At 39.6% G+C, this 22,322-nt stretch overlaps 1 protein-coding gene across 1 annotated transcript in view; it reads right to left on the bottom strand.

Moving 5' to 3' along the window:
* ano3 (anoctamin 3) overlaps positions 1–8,674 on the bottom strand; it is a 28,152-nt gene extending 19,478 nt beyond the window's left edge. Inside the window, exons 1-10 of the mRNA XM_010794172.1 lie at positions 8,651–8,674; positions 8,475–8,597; positions 8,311–8,352; positions 8,174–8,224; positions 8,003–8,029; positions 7,783–7,869; positions 6,012–6,047; positions 4,519–4,572; positions 4,369–4,422; positions 2,747–2,771 (exon numbers count right to left, since the gene is read on the bottom strand). Of these exons, the coding sequence (XP_010792474.1) occupies positions 2,747–2,771; positions 4,369–4,422; positions 4,519–4,572; positions 6,012–6,047; positions 7,783–7,869; positions 8,003–8,029; positions 8,174–8,224; positions 8,311–8,352; positions 8,475–8,597; positions 8,651–8,674 (523 nt within the window). The remainder of the gene's footprint in view (positions 1–2,746; positions 2,772–4,368; positions 4,423–4,518; positions 4,573–6,011; positions 6,048–7,782; positions 7,870–8,002; positions 8,030–8,173; positions 8,225–8,310; positions 8,353–8,474; positions 8,598–8,650) is intronic.
* Between the last annotated feature and the right edge of the window lie 13,648 nt (positions 8,675–22,322).

The following is a 22,322-nucleotide window of genomic DNA, read 5'->3' as shown; positions in this document are numbered from 1 at the left end:
TTCAAAAGTATCTAGATATCCCTGCCCTAATGCCAAAGGAACTGCACACTGAATATGTTTTGCCGTCTGATGTCTATGTCTGGACCGCTGCGTCAAAAAGGAGGGCTTCTGCACCGTTACTTCTCCGCTGCTTTCTTGTTCAAGTATGTACGGTATACTGTTTTTTAGTGATGTGTCGGTCGCGAACGAGCCGATTCTTTTGAACGGCTCTTTGATATGAACGAGGGGAACCGAGTCGTACTTGGTGAGAGCCGTTCTTGTTATCGTTCAATCGTTTGTCCGCACTCACTGCCTGCCAAAATCCACTAGCCTTTTAAAAAGCTTGATTTTGTTCCCCAAAACGTATTCTGTGAAGACCCGCCCCTACTCTGACTGTATCTATCTTCGACACGGAAACCCTGTCTGCTCCTCACAGCAGCTCCTCGCGAGCAGTTGCACGTCGCTTGACCAATCAGAGCACACTGGGCTCACAGGGGGGGCGAGCTCCAACAATCCGTTTAGGACAGAGAGTGAACACCAGGTTTCAGCACGAGGAGTGAGATGGGGTGGGTCTTAACGGAATACCGAGAGAGAGAAGTCATAACAAGTGGTACAGGACAGGTAGACAACGTGTTTTTCGGATGGAAAATGAGCCAAACGCGAAAACGCAGTTGGATGCTGGAGGCTACATTCAAAATACATTCACTGACATGAATATGGCGCCACCTTTTGTCATGTTTACAATGCAGATTATTGACATTAGGTCTGACAATACAGTCAATCATTATCCTGGTGATTATTTCGCAGATAAACCTAGTAACCCCGCCCCCTTTAAAAAAACNGGAAATATAGCTTATTGCTTCTTATTTTAGAAAGAGTAAGAGATTGTATACAATATGCTTTACTGTTCCGTAACAGGGTCTATTCACAAGGGCTGCCCTCCAGAATGGATTGGTTACTTTAGGGAGGGCTGGGACGTGAAGAGCAAACATGCAGCTGAAATTCAATAAAAAACGTATTAAAAAAACCTGGGAAATGGTAATTCTCTGTGAGACGCAAAACCTTTCCAACCTTTCATCAATACTGAATGCCCACAAGCCACTTACCTTTAGGGATATTTGTTTGACAATGACTAGAACTAAGATACAGTGGGGAAACTTGATGGTCCTGAAAGTCTTGCGCAGGTTTGTATCTGCCACTTGGGACCATCTGGTAATTGACTAGGTAGGGAATTTTGTTTTTTAACATAGGACGTTCCACCAGAACGACAATAGTGGGACGGCTGCATCCAAAAATGCTAACATGACTCCCCAATTGGTTTACAAATGTTTTAACGAACACGTTGTCATTGGAACCTACTGTAATAGCGCATCTTATTCCAATTTGAACTCCAGGACGGGACATCTGTTAAACTGTCAATCCGAACACAATAACAGGAATATAAATGTGAAAGGTAAACCAAACTGTTCTAAGGGCCACTTTGATTCGATGTAATATATATTTTAATTAATCCAAATCAGCCGTATAGTATACGATTTTTAAGTTGATTAACAAAAGAAATAGTCATTTTTACAAACAATAATATAATTTCAATTACTCCATTTAATGTGTAAATAGTGCTATATCACATTGGAAGCCACTGCATACACAGACTTTTGCCTCAGAAAGGCAAACACATTATTTGTGACAATGAATGATTCAGGATCAATAGGGAAACAATCCAAAGCAACACGATCACTCAGGTGGCTTTCTTGTTCATAATTGACTGGATACTCAAAGATGGAATATCCAATTGACTTTCATTATTAGCTTGGTAATTCACTTACAAGACTTTGAAGTCCGCCAAAATAACCTGTGAGTCCCAGCTGGACCTCTCACTGGAACCCGCTTCCAACAACTGCATCGGTTTATGCTTGGGAGGGGGACAAATACAGACTGCTCTGTCTTATAATATGAATGGCAAATTCAAGGATTTTATTCATTCGCTGGAATAAATTAAATAAAAGTAAACTAAGCATTTGAATACAAAGCAATGAAGGGATGTATTGTATGTATTTCCCCAACAGAAGATTCAATCTTATATAAAGTAATCACTAATCTTTACTTAACAGCAACATATAATGGGTATCAATTACCGGTTCTTCCCTTTGGGTCCTCTTGTACCCTACATACCCTGGCAAACAATAAAAATTGGAGACTGACTTTAGTGGTGCTGTGAAGTGGGATTGCCACAGTATTGGGAAAGATCATGCTTGCTTTGCCATTTTTTTTGCCGAGTAATCAATGTGGAAACCATGGGACCACAAGGAACAATAACTTGGTGGACTCTTTGGCCGCTGAGCAGCGATATAAAGCACCGTGCAGGGCCAGATCAGTTCTGACATATTCAAACTGCCCACCAAGGAGGATTTATAAACACTGTTTTGGTTTAAAGTTAAATAAGGATAAATTACCCTCTACCCGAAAAAAGTCAATTTAAATGCACCACAAACATGAGTTCATTGTAATATCAAACATTACATGACCCATGTTACCCTCCCCCAGGTATCATTTTACCCACCTCCTCCTTTCCAAGGTGCTTTTAGGTTCAATGGATTATTATAACGGATTATTCTTAACCAACTGCCACTACGTCATTTTCTTTTACAAACGGTGGGCAAAAAAGAGCAGCGGGGAATCCTTAATCGGTCCACAGACTTTAAACTTGCATTCTATATTGTTGAGATTTTTGCAAGGGTCTAGGCGGAATTACTTATTACCCACTGACTTCTGCGATGAGCAGAGGAGGAAATCTGGGAGCAGAATTTTCAGATTGCAGAGAATGCACAACCTGTGACTACGTTGAGAGGGGCTGAGCGAGCCAGGAAAACTGTGGCAACAGCAAACAAGATAATCTTGACTGCTACAGATGTCTGATTGCAACGTGCTATCACAACAATGTCTGGACTGCAGTGCTAACCACAAGGACTGCAAGTGCTTAAACCACAAGACTGCCAGTGCTACACCAAGATCGTCCGCTCTGACTGCACAGTGGTACCACAAAGAGTTCTGACTGCAGTGGCTAACACACGAATGTCTGGACTGCAGTGGCTAGCACCAAGAATGTTGTTTCGCCCGAGCATCCAGACTGCATGGGAATGTGGGTGGACCTAGGATAAACCAAATTGTTCCTCACTTGCAACAACATCGCTTGCTACAACCCGCTGGGCTGCCAGAATACACACTTAACAACAAACATTTTTCAGGAAGGAGACGGATAGACTCCCTACCGACTCGCAGAAAGCAACGCTAGGGTTCTGGGCCCATTCTCGTCACTCTCCAACGCCTAGGATACTGGCCAACTTCCCCCCTGTGGTCTGCCTGCATGTGCCATCCGACCTCTGCGCTCATCCAGAATCGCAGCGGGGTCGGTCTGGTCTTCAACCTTCCTAAATGTTCCCACACCACGCCGCTCCTCCGCTCCCTTCACTGGCTTCCAGTAATTGCTAGAATCCACTTCAAGACACTGGTACTTGCGTACCATGCTGCGATCTGGCCCTTCCTACATCCAGGACATGGTTAAACCGTACACCCCAGCACGTGCACTCCGCTCTGCATCAGCCAAACAGCTCGCTGCACCCGCACTGCGAGGGGGACCAAAGTTCCCATCAGCAAAAACACGTGGGTTTGCTATCCTGGCTCCAAAATGGTGGAATGTGCTCCCCGTTGAAATCAGGACAGCAGAAAGCTTACACATCTTCCGGGGGAGACTGAAAACTCATCTCTTTCGACTCCACTTCGAGCGATAGAACTATTAACAAAGCACTTATATACTAATAAAGGACTGGCTTATCTAAAGCTGGTTGAGTAGCACTTGAAATGTTTTAGCTCTATGAAACCTGATGTACTTATATGATTCTGTTTTCTTCAAGTTTGTATTTTGTTGGTCGAACGCACTTATTGTAAGTCGCTTTGGATAAAAGCGTCAGCTAAATGCAATGTAATGTAATGTCTGACTGCAGTGTTAACACAAGATGTCTGACTGCAGTGCTACCACAAGATGTCTGAGTGCAAGCAGGATAAGGTTTCACCCTGCTTAGCCTCCCACCATATGTTTGCCTCTATGTGCAAGCATTCCCAGTATATTTATTGTTTAAAGAAAAATGTGATGTAAGACATGAAAGGAAAACAAATATATCCCGCAATTGGGATCAATAAAGTACCATCTTATCTTATCTTATCTCAAAGTGAATTTTAAAGTGTTAGAGCTCTCTCGCTGTTGTCATGGTCTCCAGTAGGTGAATGTTTTTGGCTGGTTGTTTTGGGTTGATGGTTTGAGCAAGGTGCTTCCAATGAGCAAAGAGATGCTCGCCGCTGTGATAAACTTTTTAAAAGTAATTTCAGACTTACAGGGATGCCTTGAGGCCCGATTGGTCCTGGTAATCCTGCATCTCCCTTTTCAGCCTGAAGTGATGAGAACAAAACCAAAGCATATCATTTCCTATAACTGTATTTATTTTTTAAATATATTCATGTGAGAAACACACCAAAGATACTCACTCTCTCTCCCTTTGGTCCTGCGGGTCCTGAAACACCTGCTGGTCCTATTAGACCCTTTAAAACAGAACATGGGAAATATATACATGTTAGCAGAAACACATATAATAGTACCAGGAAAAAATCATCACTAAATGCCTCATGTCAGTAAATCAACAAGCTTTTGGTGTAAATTAAAAGAGGGACCATTTGGATGAATGCTTTTTTCAAAAAAGGTTAGGACACTTTTCTGTCCTGACACCTGTAGCATTTACACAACAAGCTTGTTGAAGTACTGACCAAACTGCTGTTACAATCAGGCCAAATGAATGAAATGTGAACAGCTGCAGCTGCCGAAGCAGCGTCAGGCTGGGAGAGGAAGACCCTGCATCTCAGGCATATCCACGTATACTGAGTACAGCTGTCCAGATTCACTGAAGACATGTCAACATGCAGCATCTCTGCATGCTCCTTCTGGATCGGTTCTTAATGGCAGTGTGCAGCCCAGCTGAAACAGGATCTGAGGCCGGACTGAGGACTGAGGGTACACTGACATGATGTCCGGTATCAGACAACACAAAATCACTGGTGGAAGATACCTACTGATTATAGGGATTTTCCCGTAGCACTCTAATTAAAAAAAAATCACTAGTTCAGTCATATTTCTGTCTTACTGTATTCATAAAAAGCATTTTCTTTAAAAGTTAGTATTTAAAACTTGAAATAAAAGATCAGAGGAGGGAAGTAACTGAATAGATTTAAGTGAGTACTGCAATTCAGTAGAATTTTGAGGTACTTGTACTTTACTTGAGTATTTCCATGTTATGCTACTTTATACTTCTACTCCACTACAATTAAAAGGGAAATAAGGTTATTTTACTCGAATACAGCTTTAACTACTTTTAACATTTGCATCTCTAAAATTAAACTAGTGGAATAACTCTTAAAGTCACAAAAGATTCAAATAATTTAAATATTTTACAAGAATTAAATCAGAACTGTGTCTACTTGATGCAACAACATTTTCTAGAAATGTCACATAATGTATTGGTAAAGTAAGTAAAGCATCTGGATACTCCTTCCACCTCTGTAGAAGCTACCCGATCAGATTTATGTGCACATTTCTTCGCAGCCTACCTTATGGGCTAATGTACATTCTTCCACTGTCGGATGAATAAAGGATTTCTGATTCTGATTCAGATAGTGAGGGTGGCATCATGCTCATTGAACCACTGGAAGGCTTTAGTGTGGAACATCTGCGTGGGAAGAGTTGCAGTTTGGAGTTGCCTTGGTTCTCTGAACAAACAGTCTCATGCCAGTGCATCCTCAGAACCCCCCTTGAACAGCCCGCCTTCAGAGAAACTTCAGGAAGGAAAAGAGACGAGACAGGCATGGGAAGCAGGAGAGCGAGCGGACAAACGAGCAGACATGGCAGACACAAGCAAGCTGTAGCAGGGGGTGGAGGAGGAAGAGAAGGAGGAAGGGTGGGGGGCCGGAACCGGACTTGCGCCACTCACCACTGGACCAGGTCTGCCATCTAACCCATGAGCCCCCTGTATAGCGCCGTACACAGTTAGAGAGCAGAGGTGATGGGGGAGATGGTGGGAGGAAGGTGGGGGGGTGGGGATGGGAAGTTGAGTGAAGCTGTGACTCAGGTGACATCAAAAACACATTCAGATGATGACAAATGAAGGGTGGTGGAGGTTGTGGTGGTGGGGGTGAAGGTGAAGTGAGTAACAGTAATGTGAGTCATTTCTTCCGCACTGACAAAAGTCAAACGTTGACTTTAATTAAATGTATTATGTCAAAAGATTTCACATAACTGTATTAGGTTAAGCAGCAATATTAAGTTAAAATTAAAAATATTAGGTTCAACTTAAAGTTATTGCCTCCAACTGACCTAATACAGGTATTGGAAATCTGTTGACATAATACATGTAATTGAAGTTTCACTTTGTTCAGAGCACGGATGATGTTGGATCTGCGGCCCATAGGTTCCTACTGAAACACCTCACAATGGTTTCATGTCCTATAGCAAGTTTCTGCTAATTAGCTAGTAGTAGTAGTGGAATGCACTGTAACTAAGTATATTTATTCAAGTACTGCTTAAATATAGTTTTGGGCAACTTGTACTTTACTTGAATATTTCCATTTTATGCTACTTTATATTTCAGTTCCATAAGTTGTCAAAAGGAATTATTGTACTTTATACCCTACTACATTTATTGAGTTGATTTATTTAGTTACTAGGTACATGAATAACAACTTGTGTTTATATGGTATATATAAAACTAATCTACTCAGTAGTACACATAGTATCCAACATTTGCCCCATGATGACAGCATTATAAAACTCTAACATTTTCTAATAATAATAACAGAATAACAAAATATTCTATAATAATAAAAACACACCCTGCACAAACAGTACTTCTACTTTTGATACTTGAGTACGATTATGTTAAAAAATGCAAGTACTTTTACTTAAGTAACATTTATAACTGTAATGGAGTATTATTTAAAGCGTGTTATTAGAACTTTTACTTAAGTAAAGGATATGACTACTTTCTCCGCATCTGTTGGCTAGTCATTTCAGCTAGTCCCTAATGATACTCAGACAGGAGGAAACTCTGCATTGTGTGGGTTAGGTTTTAGTCCCCCCCCACCGAAAATCTATTGTGTTCTTTGCTTTTTGTTGTATTTTTCTGTTCAATGATGTGACACTTATTGCTATCACAACCACATCATTCATATTTGGTCCCTCCGAGTGAAAAACCTGCAGATGTGGTCATGGACAATACAGACAGTATGCAGTCTACACAAAGGATTCCTGAATGTGAGTGTAAACAAAGAATAAGAATAGAAACCCAAAGTGATAGACACCATTTTAAAGAGTGTAAAAGAAAAAGTATTTTAAAATAATTTTGAATAAAGTAGTAAAATAAAAGCAATAACATAGAGGTATGGAGTTTTATGTTGATGATGTACTTATTTTGGAAACAATCTGCACCACCATGCAACATTTGAACAGGGTTAAGACGACATAGAAGCAGACATCTGAGACATGAATCTGGTCAGTAACAAATGCATAAACTACGGTTAAAAACGTAAGGCTTTGTAAGGTTAACACTGAGTAATGCTCACATGTCTGTACTGATGCAGTGATATCATCTCTAAAATACTCAACATTGCATTCAAATGTTTAAAAAACGTTTTATATAACATGTAAAAAATGGAAGTCAAGGATTTCCGAGACTTATGAACAGACAGGAAGTACAGGGTACTTACAGGAAGTCCGAGATGGCCTCTGTCCCCCTTGTCGCCCTTGAGACCCGTCGCTCCCTTTTCTCCTCTGATGCCTATGCCTAGCTCCCCCTGAGAGAAAGCACATGGTACAGTCCCATCATTACTCTCCCATGCTCTGAATGGCTACGGTACGATGTAAATGGAGGCAGATTGAATATAATGAGCAGCTGTTACATATGAGTTTATAGGAACAACATCTCACCTTAGGCCCTGAGAATCCTTGAGTTCCCTGGATGGAACAAAGGCAGCAGCATTACTGACAGTCTGTTTCTCAGCCAGTGTCTGTGCACACTATTTCTATTGAATTATCCTATTTTATTTCATTGTTTTTTTTGCAGTTAAGTTTCAGGAGGGAATGACATGTTTGACTCACGGCTGGCCCCACTGGTCCTGGGGGTCCGGCGGGCCCTGGAGGACAATACATCTACAGACATACATACAAGCAACATTTAGTGTTGAAATTCACCATGAGGAGCACTAATCACACCTGAGTGAATGACTGACCCTTACCATCTCTGACCTGGCTCCTTCTCCAGGCTCTCCTTTAGGACCCTGTGTGGTGAGAGACACAGCAGTCATCACTCTGCTCATATATTCCCTGGTCAGATAAACAATACGTGAACACTCAGCAGCAACGGGGTGAATATGAAACATTTAAACGGTTCCCCCCTTGCCAGGTCAGACTCTGCATCCAGCAAGATGCAGGCTGAGGGCCCACTGCGTGCCATTGAGCCAGGTAATCCAATGGGGCCAAGGGCCCCTCTTGACCCCTTTTCACCCGTAGGGCCATCTAAACCCTACAGAACAAGAAAAGGGAAATGGACATCACGATGACAGCAGATACCTTTACCTGCACTGTATGGTCTAACGACATGCTCTTCAGTTTTATCCAGAGTTTCATACTTTCAACAGTTTGAAGTACTTTTTTACTCAAGTGTTTCCATTTTATGCTAGTGCAGGAGTCGGCAACCCGCGGCTCTTGAAACCGCATGCGGCTCTTTAAGCCCTCCACTCTGGCTCCCTTGAGCTTAGACAAAAGTAAGAAGGAAATAAAATAAAAGTATTTGCAGGACTATTTATATTTTGTTGCATGGTTGAAAATGTTTCGTATCTTGTATTTTGAGGTGATACTGTGACACATAAATAAAAAACCAAACGGTTTTAATTAGGTCAACTAAAATATGCGTCACATCCTGCTACGGTCCCGCGCGAGCGCCTTTTCTTGGAGGCGAATAACTTGACCCCCGGCTCGATGAGCGAACTATGGATAAATCAAAGAAAAGTATTGGAGGAACACAGGATTTAATTCTGCGTGGACAGAGTTCTGTTTCACAGCAAACGATGCTGGTTTACCGGTATGTTTGATATTTAGAGAGAAGTTATCAACGGTGCTGCTGCAGCCTTTACGTATCGAGGAACAACACGGGAGAGGAAGACAGCTGACAATCTTCAGTCATAATTCAATGGAGTATGTAATTTATTTCAGAAAACATTTTTTGTTATTTACCATGGAATGCTCTTAATGTCCCGATAGCAATGAATATATTAAATGCTTTGACAATAAATACTTACAAAAATGTATCTCTGGAAGCCGTAGCGCTGTAAAAAGCACGACCAATCATTTTAGCCGGCCCGGCTAAAATAACTGGATGGCCTACCTGCCTGTCAGCCTTCCATCTGTGCACAAACTTATCTCGTGGCCTCATTGGTCATGCGCGTTTGTGTGTGTTGGAGGAGGGGCTCTGTAAGACAGTGTGAAGGAAGAGGCATATTTTTTCCCGTTGTGTATTTTCAAATTCTAGCGCACTCGAGCTGGTTTCTCCATTCTTACCTACTCTACCTTTAACTCTTTTTAGGGTGCAGCTATATGTTTTATTTATTTCAAAGTGGGCCCATTTTAATTATATATATTTTTACCTTCAAATGTGCAGAGGACTCCTGTTGGAGATTTGGAGGATGTTTAAAACCAACCTCGTCTCCGCGTGTCGTTTGATAAGCTGGGTAAATTCGTACAAAGGAAGGGATTAAGAAACACCAGAATACAAGTTAAACAATAATCTGCTTTAATGGTAAAACATACAAATACATCACCCAATCTCCTAATCACGAAGCACTCTGCAGAGTACTCCGGGCTCAGATTCTAACCCCGTGTGAGACAGGTCTCAGGAACGGCAAGTCAAAAACAAGAGCGCCAACCCAAGGAAAACACAGGCTTTCATACTAAAACACAGGAGGAGGTGTGTGCGTGCTTTCCCCCAGAGGTCATCTTATTGGGAGAGACCANGCCACATCTCATCTCCTCTGTCCCGTGCGCGCGCTGTCATGCTATATTGCACGCTGTTGCTCTTGTTTTAATTATACAAAGTAACAATACAAATACAAAGGAATCACGAAGTACTCTGCAGAGTACTCCGGGCTCAGGTTCTACCACGTGTGAGACAGGTCTCAGGAACGGCAAGTCAAAAACAAGAGCGCCAACCCAAGGAAAACACAGGCTTTCATACTAAAACACAGGAGGAGGTGTGTGCGTGCTTTCCCCCAGAGGTCATCTTATTGGGAGAGACCATCACATGGCCTGGTCGCCCCCAATCAGTGTGATACAGCAGAAGAAACCCGGAAACCAAAAGTCTCTTTTAGTTTGACGAAAACCAGACACCTCTTGGTGTCTGGTACGAACTTGCTCTAAACAACAAGTTTCCTCATCTTATTTCCCATCTTGCAGCCAGCACACACACATCCCCTTTTATGGCCCTTTGTCCCTGAGTCCATCTTCCCCCCTCAGGCTACCACACACAAGTTAAAAGTATGTTTTAAGATATAGTTGTTATAGTTGGCTAACTATACGTAATACATGTAAATCACTTTCATATCAATAATAACGAAGAACACATTACCTATGCTCTTAAGCAGTATTAGAGATGCTTTTCAAATAGTCAAACTTCACACAGGCCTAATATAGAGAACACACTCATTTGTCCTACAGCCCTTCCATTTGTTTGAGCTATTGTTCACATCTTTACTTCAAATAAAAGGTTTCACATTGTATATTTCCAGCTTCCTTTACACATACTGTTATTATTAATACAAAGTAACCAACCACACACGTCTATTGAAAACAAGTAGATTTCCCTGATAATTGACATGCTCTTAGGAAGAATGTCCCCTCCCCCAGCTCTCTCGTCCCTGTCATAAAAGCTGCTTCCATTTGGTGTAGAGTAATAAAACATGTTTAAGCTAATTTCTCCACAATGTTTGTAGNAAAAAAAATAACTTACCACGTCGATAAACATCTAGTTGCAGTACATAAAAAACGCACAGACGTTTTCATTTCGACTGTCATGAAGGTGGAAAAGACATCTTACTGGGGCCCCCCACACATATGATGAATTCGTCCTAAAAGCAAATCGTTCTATGAAGACGCACTAAAGGCCGATGATGCGTCCACCCAAGTGAAAATTGATCTTGGGACTAAAATAAGGCGGGGAAAGAGAAAAAAGAAATACTAGAAAACATTCCCAACAGAACCCAGTTATAAAGATCAGGGAAGGTCGGAAAACGAATTCCGTGAAGAAAAGGAACGTACTGGAGTCGCAGGACGCTGAGAAATAGAGTAACGCTAACCCCACAAAACGCCGGGGTCGCAACAGAAAGTACACATCAAAAGAACCGGTACTACCCGAAAAGATGTTACACTACTGTAATTTTTATTTTTGGTATACATTACGTATTATAATGTGATTTAATTTTACACTACGAAATTCAGTTGATTTCCCGAATTGCCACAGAGTGAACATTGGGGTGTAGGTGGTAAAAATCTTTTTGTTGTAGAGATCGTTAAGTCCATTAGAAGTTGATCGTAGTTAGTGTACCCAAAATATACAACGCTTCAAGTAGTTGTACATACTTTATGTTCAAAAAGTGGACTTAGTTAAACGAAACCTGTGTTATCAACTAATTTCAAGTACCGTTCTTGTAAAATGAAAAAATGTACTTTGTAAAAAACACTTTTTTTGTATGATATGGTGTGTGGTCGTGTATTGAAGTGGAAGGACCGTTCCCACCCTTACGCCTCCCAACTTATTGTATTACCAGTGTTACTGTGTTAACACAAGGCAACGGATCTATGTCGCCCCACAGAGTGTCAATGGGCTACTAGAGTGTTATGGGGCGAAGAGGGCTGGTTTTCATAGTCGTAGTTTTATATCAAACTTCATGGTTTTTCATTTTCATCAGTAACACGTCTAACCAGGGTAAATCCTTTTATTATATAACTTCTATACAAAATATTTACTAACTAGTAATTTCACAATAGTTCGACCACCTTTCCACGTCGATCAAAATTACCGAAACATATGAGTCCCATCGAACACTTAAATGAGGTCCACCTTGACGTTGACCTAATACTCACATTCATTATGTTGAATAAATATAGATTGTCTTTGCGATGGTACTAAATAAAAAATAAATAAAAAATGGTTTTATACATAAATTGCAATTTATTTAAAATGCCAAGTTCAAGGAACTGCCTTGTCACTTTGATCATACATGGAAGTGGAAGCTATAGTTTTAATTTAAAAGATTTTTTTTTCAATGAATAAATCTAATTTATATTTACATAACATTACAAGCATTAAATATAACACTGAAATGGTAAAAAAAAACGCAAATTATTATTAATAATATCAAATAAATGTCAGTCACCCAAAATTACGTCATTGGTGTTACTGCTACACAAAACGCTTTTATTTGAAATAATGTACTGTCTCTGAAGTGCCTCCTGTAACAAGAGATCATTTGAGGCAGTGCAGTGGACAAAGACATAAGGAAAGTCAGATACTTCTTACTTTGTTTGTTAAAGGTGTCATTTTATCTTCAAATTGTAGTGCGTCTTTCAAGTCTGTCATTAGTGTTACTCATTGCATAGCCCTAGGGGTGAACATTTGAATGGGAAAATGTATTGTATTGAAGAGTTAAACGATTTTGATATTGACTGAAGCCATATTTGGTCTGACACATTGCAGCCATTTTGTTAAAATGGTAGTGTTTTTTCCAAATTGTCACTGGTGTTACCGTCACTGGTGTTCCTTCCTGGTAACACGTAACACCAGTGACGTTCCTATACAAATAAGCTTTGCATAATGTATAAAAATAATAAAAATAATAAAAATACTTTAAGCTCTACTTGTTGTGGATTCATCAAGTTAAGAGTTAGTTATTGCTATTTAACAGGTTTTAGATGTGTTTAGAAGGAATATATTTCAGCAGATTTGTATCACCCAGATTCCACCTTTTCTGTAGAATGACTCGATAAATCAAATGTTTTTCATGGATAGACATCAAGACCAAATAAACATATTTTTGCTGCAGCTATTGAATAATGCATTGAGTTTGTCTTTAAGTTTTATCCAAAAAAGTTTATAATTGGTCTGCCAAAGAACATTTGAAATCCAGTCAAATCCTGGAAAGATGGATCAGATGCTTGTGAGTCATTTTTATATTCAAGCCCAAATGGAGCTGCATTTTCTAGTTTTTATCAACTGAGGGATATTTAGTTAAGGAAACTAACTCATTTATAATCTTACTGTAGGTTTATCTTTGAAATCAGACACTGTCAAACTCTTTGTGTTTTTTCTATACCCAGAAAATTCTTTACCTACAGCCTTTTAAAGAAAATTGGATTGCATTCACCTCCCCTACAAACCCCTAATCTCGGCTTCCAGTTGATTTCGAGTCAATTTTCAGATTTGTCTGATTTCCTAAAAAGCAATCAACATCTTGGCTCCAGCAACGTTAATAAAGGTTTTCACCACGGGAACACAAAGACACACATTTGAGCTCCCAGCCTTTAAATGCTCTCACAGGGTGATGCTGATTGTATTTGAGGAGATGCAATATCATTTCTGAGATTTGCTTTAGCAGGACTTTGTGAGCCAACATTCACTCGCTTTGACTTCAATTTAATGGTGCACTTAGCAGTCACTGAAATATTGAGTAGGCTTTCAGGCCTGTAGTCAGATGATTTTAGAATAAATCTGATATCATGTTGTGCTTTGTGTTTCAAGTTGGCTGGACTGGAGCCAGGAAGAGGTTCACTGTCAAATATAACAGTATAAACTGTACAGGAGGAAATTACTGTATGGGAGACAAATCACATAATTAAGCAAATCTAAAAAATGATTACAAATAAAAGTTGTCAGTATGGATTCAGACCATATTGCTCATGTGGGTCATAGGAAAACCCCCTTTTTGTAAATAACCTAACTTTGCACTCTTTTTTTGGATCAACTCCATGAGTTTGTTTTCACACTCAAAACCAAAAAACAAGCATGAGCTGCACCAGATAATGTAACCCCCTCCTCAGCAGGGCGTCCCTCTCTCATGACATTTCTACATTCAGCTCAGCTTCCTCTCATCTGGAGCCAGGGGAGAGACCCGCTCATCCTCCTCAGCCCGGTTCCTCAACAAAATAGGTCATCCCTGTGTCAGCACGAAAACAAGTTTCTCCACCATTTTTTCCAAATTCAGAAAGCGTTCCCATTAATAATTAACACGAAGTATTAAAAAAAACATTATCATATTCTCTAAAGAGCCCTACTTTGGGCTCTAAAATCAATCAGCTGTGTAATGAACATCGAATGGAAGACACAGGTCGATGACATGATATTTATTAATAGATTAAAGAAATCTAATGCTTGGGGACCAATTATCTTTCTTTTACTCAGTTTGATACATTCTGGTTGTCCTTTGTTCAAAATGCTGATATGCCAAATGTACTGGAGTCTGCCTTTTTTTTTTTAAACTTGCGTATAGAGGAGATGTTGACAGGTACTTTTGGCAGCCTCAAATCATTTTTTCATTACTGCCAAAGCTTGAGTGCATTTATTCTTGGCAAGCTACTTCACCTTATGCACAAACTATTCTGCACATCCTGAAGAGTTTTCTATAGAACAGTTTGTATCTTTCTTCGAAGCTCATGCACGATATAATGCAATCACTGAGTATACCAGCCCACTTGCTGGATGTTGAAGCAGACTCATGAGCTGAGGCACATCACGACTTTCAGTGCTGTTCAAATCACTGCAAGTTGATACTAAACACAAGCTTTCCAAGAGAGGCTTGTTTGGGGAAAAAGGTCATACCTTATAGTGTAGCATTAAAAAATCCACTGTATTATAACCATCATGATTTCGACAATAACTCAAATTTCTCATAAATGTTTTGAAGGTTTTAATTATTAATATACCATTTTAATTTGTTGTAGCCTTTGTGCTTAACATAAAACGACCCAAGTCAGTGTAACAAAAACTATAAGGTACAATATCAGCTCGTAAAAGCTTCATAAACATGCTCAAACTGTGCGTCACAATGGCAGCAAGTAGAGACACCGATACCTCTGAGTGACATTTAACACCACAAACTATTTAACTACAGAGAAAAAGTCACCACACATCACAAATCACACCTAGTGCAACACATAATCACTACCGGACGCGAAATCATCAATCCGGACTAACCTTTCTGCTGCTTGAAGGACTGGATGGAGCCCGAGTGGTGCACCATTGCGGCGATCAGTGGCTTTCCAGCGTTAATTGAATCGCGTATTACGAAAAACAGAACTGCAGGATACATGGGAAACTATGATGAGGCTGTGTGGGTGTTTCTCGCAGCTCCCATCCTGCCAAACCATCTCACAAGCGATGCGCAAACCCCGGCAACACCTGTGTGTCTCTAAAGCTCCGCATGTGTCCCCCCCCGCCCCCCGCCGCACGGCTGTTGTCATGGGTGATGGGCGCCGGGAGGAGGACCGGGTTCCTGCGATGACGCGCCCCCCCCCCCTGTCCTGATTTACTGACTCCTAATAAACTGCAGGAAATTACCAGGGGCAGCAGGTCTGAAATGGACCGACAAGGGCATGCATTGATCGGTCATCAATCATCATCCCTTTTTAATCCACACGTGCTGTAAACTGCTGTACTCTAAGGCATGACATGGTGTAATGTGTTGCCATGTTGGAAAAACACAGTCAAGCAAATAAACCATGTGCAGTCAGTGCTGGTGTAAACAATTGCAAGATTATGTAATAGCATCTTCACATTTTAGACACTACAAGACCCTTTATATTTTTTCATCGGGAAGTGTTCTGCTTTAAATAAATAACTAAAACTTCGTAATTTATATTGAAAGTCATTCTAAAAATAGGCTTTACAGACATGCATTATTTACATCATGTCAATATAAAATACAGATAGTAGTGTTGTTGACTATCAAGAACCAATAAACGAAAAGCAACAATAAATAAATAATGTGGAACCTTTACATCTGTTTCAAAACTATCATTGGCTTTGGCATGCATTAGAGACTGCGAGGCTGTGAGAAAAACTCAAAACAATCAATACTTACTACTTCAGGGCTCACTTCAGCTGTGCTGACACACTGCTGCTGTATGCAGGGGGATCCCTCTCAGGAATAATCTTACATCAGTCATCAAATCCATCAGGGTGTTACAGATGGCTGCAGTATTTGATAACCTAATGTTAAAGGACAACTCAGCTAAAATGATGAGGACATTGTATTTAGTTATTGAAACTGTTTGTAGGTTATTATGGGAATGTAAACAATACACAAATGTTTTTTTCATATATTTAATTTCCTTCCTCTTTTATTGGTCATATTTTGTATTTTTCATTTTCAGTTAATGGTTTCTTTATATGTTTTAATGATTTTACTTCTAGTGCCCTGATGTGCATCTGTTATCATCTCCATTTTGCTTTTGTTTTGGACTGCTTCTAATATGTATATGTCACATAGAAGAAAATGGATCAGGGAGCATATAATAGTTCATCACACAGCACATTTATGTCGTATCAAAACCTACACCTTCGAGAGAATATATATTAGTTAAAACAATCCGTATTGCCCCGTTATCGCTTTGCCTTAGGTCTTCAGTTGCACAGTATTAACCGAACGGAGATCTTATCATGGATTATCTGCAAGGTCACTGGTCTTATCTCAATGTCAACCACACAGAGTTACAGACCAGCAGACCAGCAATCAATTCCTTAAGCTCATGAGAGGTAGAGCCCTGAGTCGTTCATGTTGTTGCTATGTGAGCAGACACTCACTGACTGCTGTGATCTGGTCCGTCTGCAAAGTGTCACAGTAACACGAGTTGCAGTTCGGTCTGTGACCTTACTTTTGGGTATCAGTCTGTGTCTGTGCTGGCATTCTGGGGAGTAGTCTGGTATCTGTCATAGATGAAAAATACCATCTGCTTTCTTGCTGCTCAGCACGCCTCTCCTCCTCCCTCTGTTCTGATGTTAATTAAGGACTGGTGGCAGGACTGCGTGTGCCAACATGTCATTGAACCACCAGGTAAATGCATCCTTCCATCGGCTGATAAATAAGAAAGTAGCTCTTATACAGTCGGCCCTGTTTATCTTTTCCATTCCTGCCTAGTTTAGAGATTTAGGTCAGATGATGGCTCTGCAGAGGGAGCAAGGTTTTAGGATGAATGAAGCATTGCCACCTTGTGGTAAAAATAAATAACTAGCTGTCAGTCTTTTTAGGTTTTTATATATTATCATAGGAATTATAGGAATAATAATGTATACATCAATCGATCAATGTTTATTGATATAGCCCAATATCACAAATGTTACATTTGTCTCAGTGGACTTCACAGTTTGTACAGAATATCAGTATGACAATACGACACTCTCTGGAAAAACTTCCGGAGAAAACCCACAGTTTAAAGAGAAACAGACGGACGTGAAATAGATGCCGTGTGTAAATTGAAAAGATAATACATTTGCAACATGCATACATGCATGTGCTTTCATAGAAAGGTTATTTTCTAGAATAAGAGATTTCTCTTTCTCTTGTCACATTGTTTTCAATTGTTTTAATTTGCATTTATCATATGTAAGTCTAATTTAAACAAGACCATAAGTTCCATTCCTGCTTAGTTTGGAGATGTAGGTCAGATGATGGTTCTGCAGAGGGAGCAATGCACTTGGCTCCAACTGAGAACCAAAAATAGTTTTTGCATTATTTACCTCAGCCTATTCATTTAAATATAAAACTCATGGAATACCTTTGACAAAATGTAGGTCTTGCAGTCTCCAAACTAAATGGTTAGTCTTAGTCAAAAATGCCTAAATGAGTAAACTAATCAACTTAGAGGTTTGTCCAACAGAAAGTCTGATGCACAAGTTATTTAATTTTCAGTGACAAGACAGACAAGCAGATCATCACCTGTAAGACATCAAAGACACTTTTTTGTGTATTTGCTTGAAAAATTACTTTCACGATAAATCAATGATCAAAACTTTTGCCAATTTAATCTGACTAATTGACTAACGCATTCATGGCAGAGTCAGCATGGTCTAAGTGCAATAGGACTCATCTTAAATCTTAGCATCATCCCCACACTTAATATTCACATTAGCTGTGCAGCAATATGTTAAACAAGTAATGGCAGATCTTAAATGTAGTGCATTTAAAACCCTTTATTCACAAGTGCTCTGGCAAACTCACCGGAGTGTTGGTCGCTGTCCGTCTCCGTGTCTCCGGAGGGGAAGCTGTTGGCCAGCGAGGAGCTCAAGGACGCTGAGTGGCTGATGCTGGGATTGATATGAGCGTGCCTCTCCAGCAGAGGCACAAACATATAGTTGTCCTGGTGACATGATCCTGCAAACACACACCAAGTGAGAGGGTATAATATTATAATGTTATTAAAGTATCTTTACTGTTGCTTTTTCCTGGAGAGCATCCTGCCACTCAACCTACGCGCACTGTTTTTCAAATGATCAATGGGAATACATAACAGCAGTACATTATGTTCAGATAAGTAAAAATAATAGGTGACCACAGCACACTCATTACTCAGCTCTCTCGTGTTCCTGCACTCATACATTTTTAACGTGTATTTAATATTCCTTTTTACCCTCTGATACTTGACACGAATGGGGAACAATTTGGCCTCTGTCTTTTCAAAACCAACGGAGAGGCATCTGATCAGGTTGGATGTCCTTTTAAAAAGCAGTTACATGTCAAATAAACACTACACCAACAAGACACATGATCTTACTAATTAAATACATATTAATGATTTCAGAAATAAATAAATTGTTTTTTATGTTTTTTTTTTAATGTTAATTTGTTTTAGCAAATGTAAATGTAAAAGTCTTAATATGATTTAAAGTCTATTTTATACACTTTCAACCAACACAGTGTTATATGCTAAATGTTCCTCTAACAAAGTGTATGCTTAGATTGTGCTGAAAATATCAGCACAATAGGGAGATGAATGACCAAATGAATGTAATAAATGGGTATTTACCATTTCCCCGAACAACCACTACCATTTTGTTGCAGTAATTGCTTTATTACACAATGTAGAGACTACCATTGTGAATCCAAAACAGGTCACTGCTAGGTTAACCAAGTTACTATACACTAATGCATTTTCATTTGTTTACAATAATTTGTATTCAGTGTGTGCTGATGTGTGCTTCCTCCCTCATGTATGCATTCAGCTTCATTAAAACCAACAGGTAGAGCCGGGGGGGCTGCACTCTGAGTCCAAACAACATGACTCACCTCCATCCAGATTAACATTACATCTCAGAAGTTATTCAGCACAGGTCCAACAGCGACATCTCCCCTCAGCATCCCCTCTCAAAGGAGCCCACAACAAAACAACAAATGTCTGCCAGACATGCTGGTGCGAACAGTACAATATTAAAATGCTAATGTTTATGGTTAACATTGTGACAGCAACAGCAATTACAACCAGAGGGCTGTGAAACCAAAGCCTGCAAGAATGGGGGTGTTGTAATTCATAAAAAAATGCAGCAGTAATGTGTTTGTGTGAATCCAAAGTAGAGTTTAACCAGGTCATTATGCGTTCACTGAATAAGTGCAATTTCTCAGCTCAAACACCATTAACAGAGATTACTGCAAATCATTGCCAAATAAATAATATTGCCAGATAAACCTCTCCTACCAGAGATTCAGACAACTGGTCAGACAGAATAACTTTCCCTGAAGAGTGCTTGGCTTGCATAACAGCTGTGTGGTCTAAGTGCAATAATATAGTGTCCTGCTCATGTCTGCAGATCAATTGATGAGCAGGTACTTCCTGGCACATGATTATTTATTCAACACATGTATCCATACCAGCATACACCATGACCACCACAGCCACTGTCTAATACTAGGACATAATCACTGATCTAAAATAATACCACAGAGATATCTAGTGCTTTTTTGATAACCTTAGGGGATAGAATAATATAATAACAGTATGTGTGTATAATTACTTTACAATATGGAAATATTAACAGCTGATAGAGCAAATTGATTTACTTCGAGTGCAACCAGGTGGATTTCCTCACCAGCAACTTGATAATTAAATAAAAGAGGCATTAGTGTTTATCACATATAAGACAAGGGGAGTACGGAAGGCCTTTATACTGCAGTGTTTCCATTACATGATGGCTGCTTCAATTTAGTCTGCAAGCTGTGAATCACTTAAACAGCTTACATTACTCGGCAGTAATTACTTAAGGCCACATAAATGTCTCATAGCACTCTTGTCTCCTTCTCTAATGCAATGTGTGCAGATACAATGTTGGGTTCTTTCATATCTTCCAAACTGCAATAAGAAGCAAACAGTTGAGGCTTCAAGCATAATTCTAAACAATGACTTTAAATGTCAAACAAAAAGGATCAAGACTTCATGCAGAATGTGATGCCCCCCAAAACACCACAGAGAGCTTTCATTGACAAAAAAGGGACATTTTAAGTAGCTACTTGAATGTTGAGAGTCTATCTTCTGATGCTTCTAGAAAAAAAAAAGAAATATAGTTTTCCAAGTGTCTATTAATTATTTTGGGTTATGTTTTCCTAAGACTATCAATGTATTACAACAAAGACCATTACACAAAGGTTTTTTTTTCCTTCCGGGTTCACTCATAACTCCTCAATTAGTCCAGGAGGACGCACCCTTTGTCAGGGATTTCTTGGATATCTTTGCTACACAGTCACTTCTTAGGAGCGACACAAACACATGGGGTAAGGGGGCAAAAGCTGAAGGATCTACACCTGCGTCAAAGTCACGATGATGTAAACCTTTGACCCAGCTTCCAGCGGAGCCACCACAGAGTCTCTGCACACCACTGAACGTTATCCACATGGCTCAGGACAGATGAAAACACTGTTCCATTAGCTATCATGAAATAACCACAGTTTGGCCCTTTTCATCTTCGCCTGGGGGAGTGGTGATTTAGATCAGCTAATAAAAGCCATGGCATTCATGCATTAGCTAGCTCATTAAACTGAATGATGTCGGAGATGTTTGTTGGATTTACCTCACAGTCACGCTCCCTTTCCTTCCTTTCTGTGACTGTCTACGTCATCACAACATTACAGTAAGCTTCCCTGAATGCTGCTGTGCAAACATGCCAGGGTAAAAAGAGCACACAACACTGAAATGACACATAAAGTGCCTTTTGTATCTTCTTATTCTATTTAATGACCAATTAATCTGGCTCTCATTAAGGAAACTGATATAAAGGAGGCGCCCATGTGTCGCTTCATTAATAAATAAATCATAAAGGATCAGCTTTCATCAAGTACAGTTTCATAATGCTTACTGAATTAGTCTGCACTCATGAAGCTTCTACGATTTAATTAATATATATATTATTATGGACAACTGCTAACCAAGTTAAAAAAGAGTTCATTTTAAATAATTATAGCGCTGAGATGTTCTTGTTGCAGAACTGAAGCTGTGTCAGAGAACCAACATTATATTGAACATTTTTAAACATGTTGTAAGACATTATTAAAACATATTTTTCTTTTCTTTTCAATAAATTGAATGCAAAAACACAAATTATTAAACAAACATATCAGGTCATATTTAGTGCTATTTGTTCAAGTTAGTTTTATAGCAGCAGTTGTAGCCTATTGTCAATCATTGCTTAACTATTACTCAGTGTGAGATAAACCTACCTGAAGAGCTGCCAAGAGCCTGGGACACCTTGACTTCCATTGCATGAAGACTACAGGTGCCTTCAGTACAAATCCCCCTTCAATACGTTTCTGAGTGAAAACTTGTAGAAAAAGCTGTGCAAATTCATGATGCTGCCATTCACCGTGCAGCACTTTGAGCTGTGATGAAGCCCCGGCTGTGCAGCGAAGATGAATGGGTGGAGTTTAAAGTGTTGTCGGGTTAAGCAGGATAGAAACAACACTAAAACTCTCAGGTTATTGATTGTACAGCATTGATTTGGACGGAACTGCTGTATTGAGAATCACTCTCATCATATGGGGCTTCCTCATTTTGTCTAAGCCACATGATTGATAACAAATTATAACCAGGAGAGGAGGGATACACTCTTTTAAAAAGGTAAGTTTGCACTGAGTTTAATGGCTTTCATTAGCATAATTATATTATATATATATATATATATACTGTATATATATATATATATATATATATATATATATACACT

Source organism: Notothenia coriiceps, unplaced genomic scaffold (genome assembly GCF_000735185.1).
Source record: "Notothenia coriiceps isolate Sejong01 unplaced genomic scaffold, NC01 NC01_scaffold00037244, whole genome shotgun sequence".
Taxonomy (NCBI): domain Eukaryota; kingdom Metazoa; phylum Chordata; class Actinopteri; order Perciformes; family Nototheniidae; genus Notothenia; species Notothenia coriiceps.
Note: the sequence above shows the minus strand (reverse complement) of the source record. Positions and strands in the feature narration are given on the sequence as shown.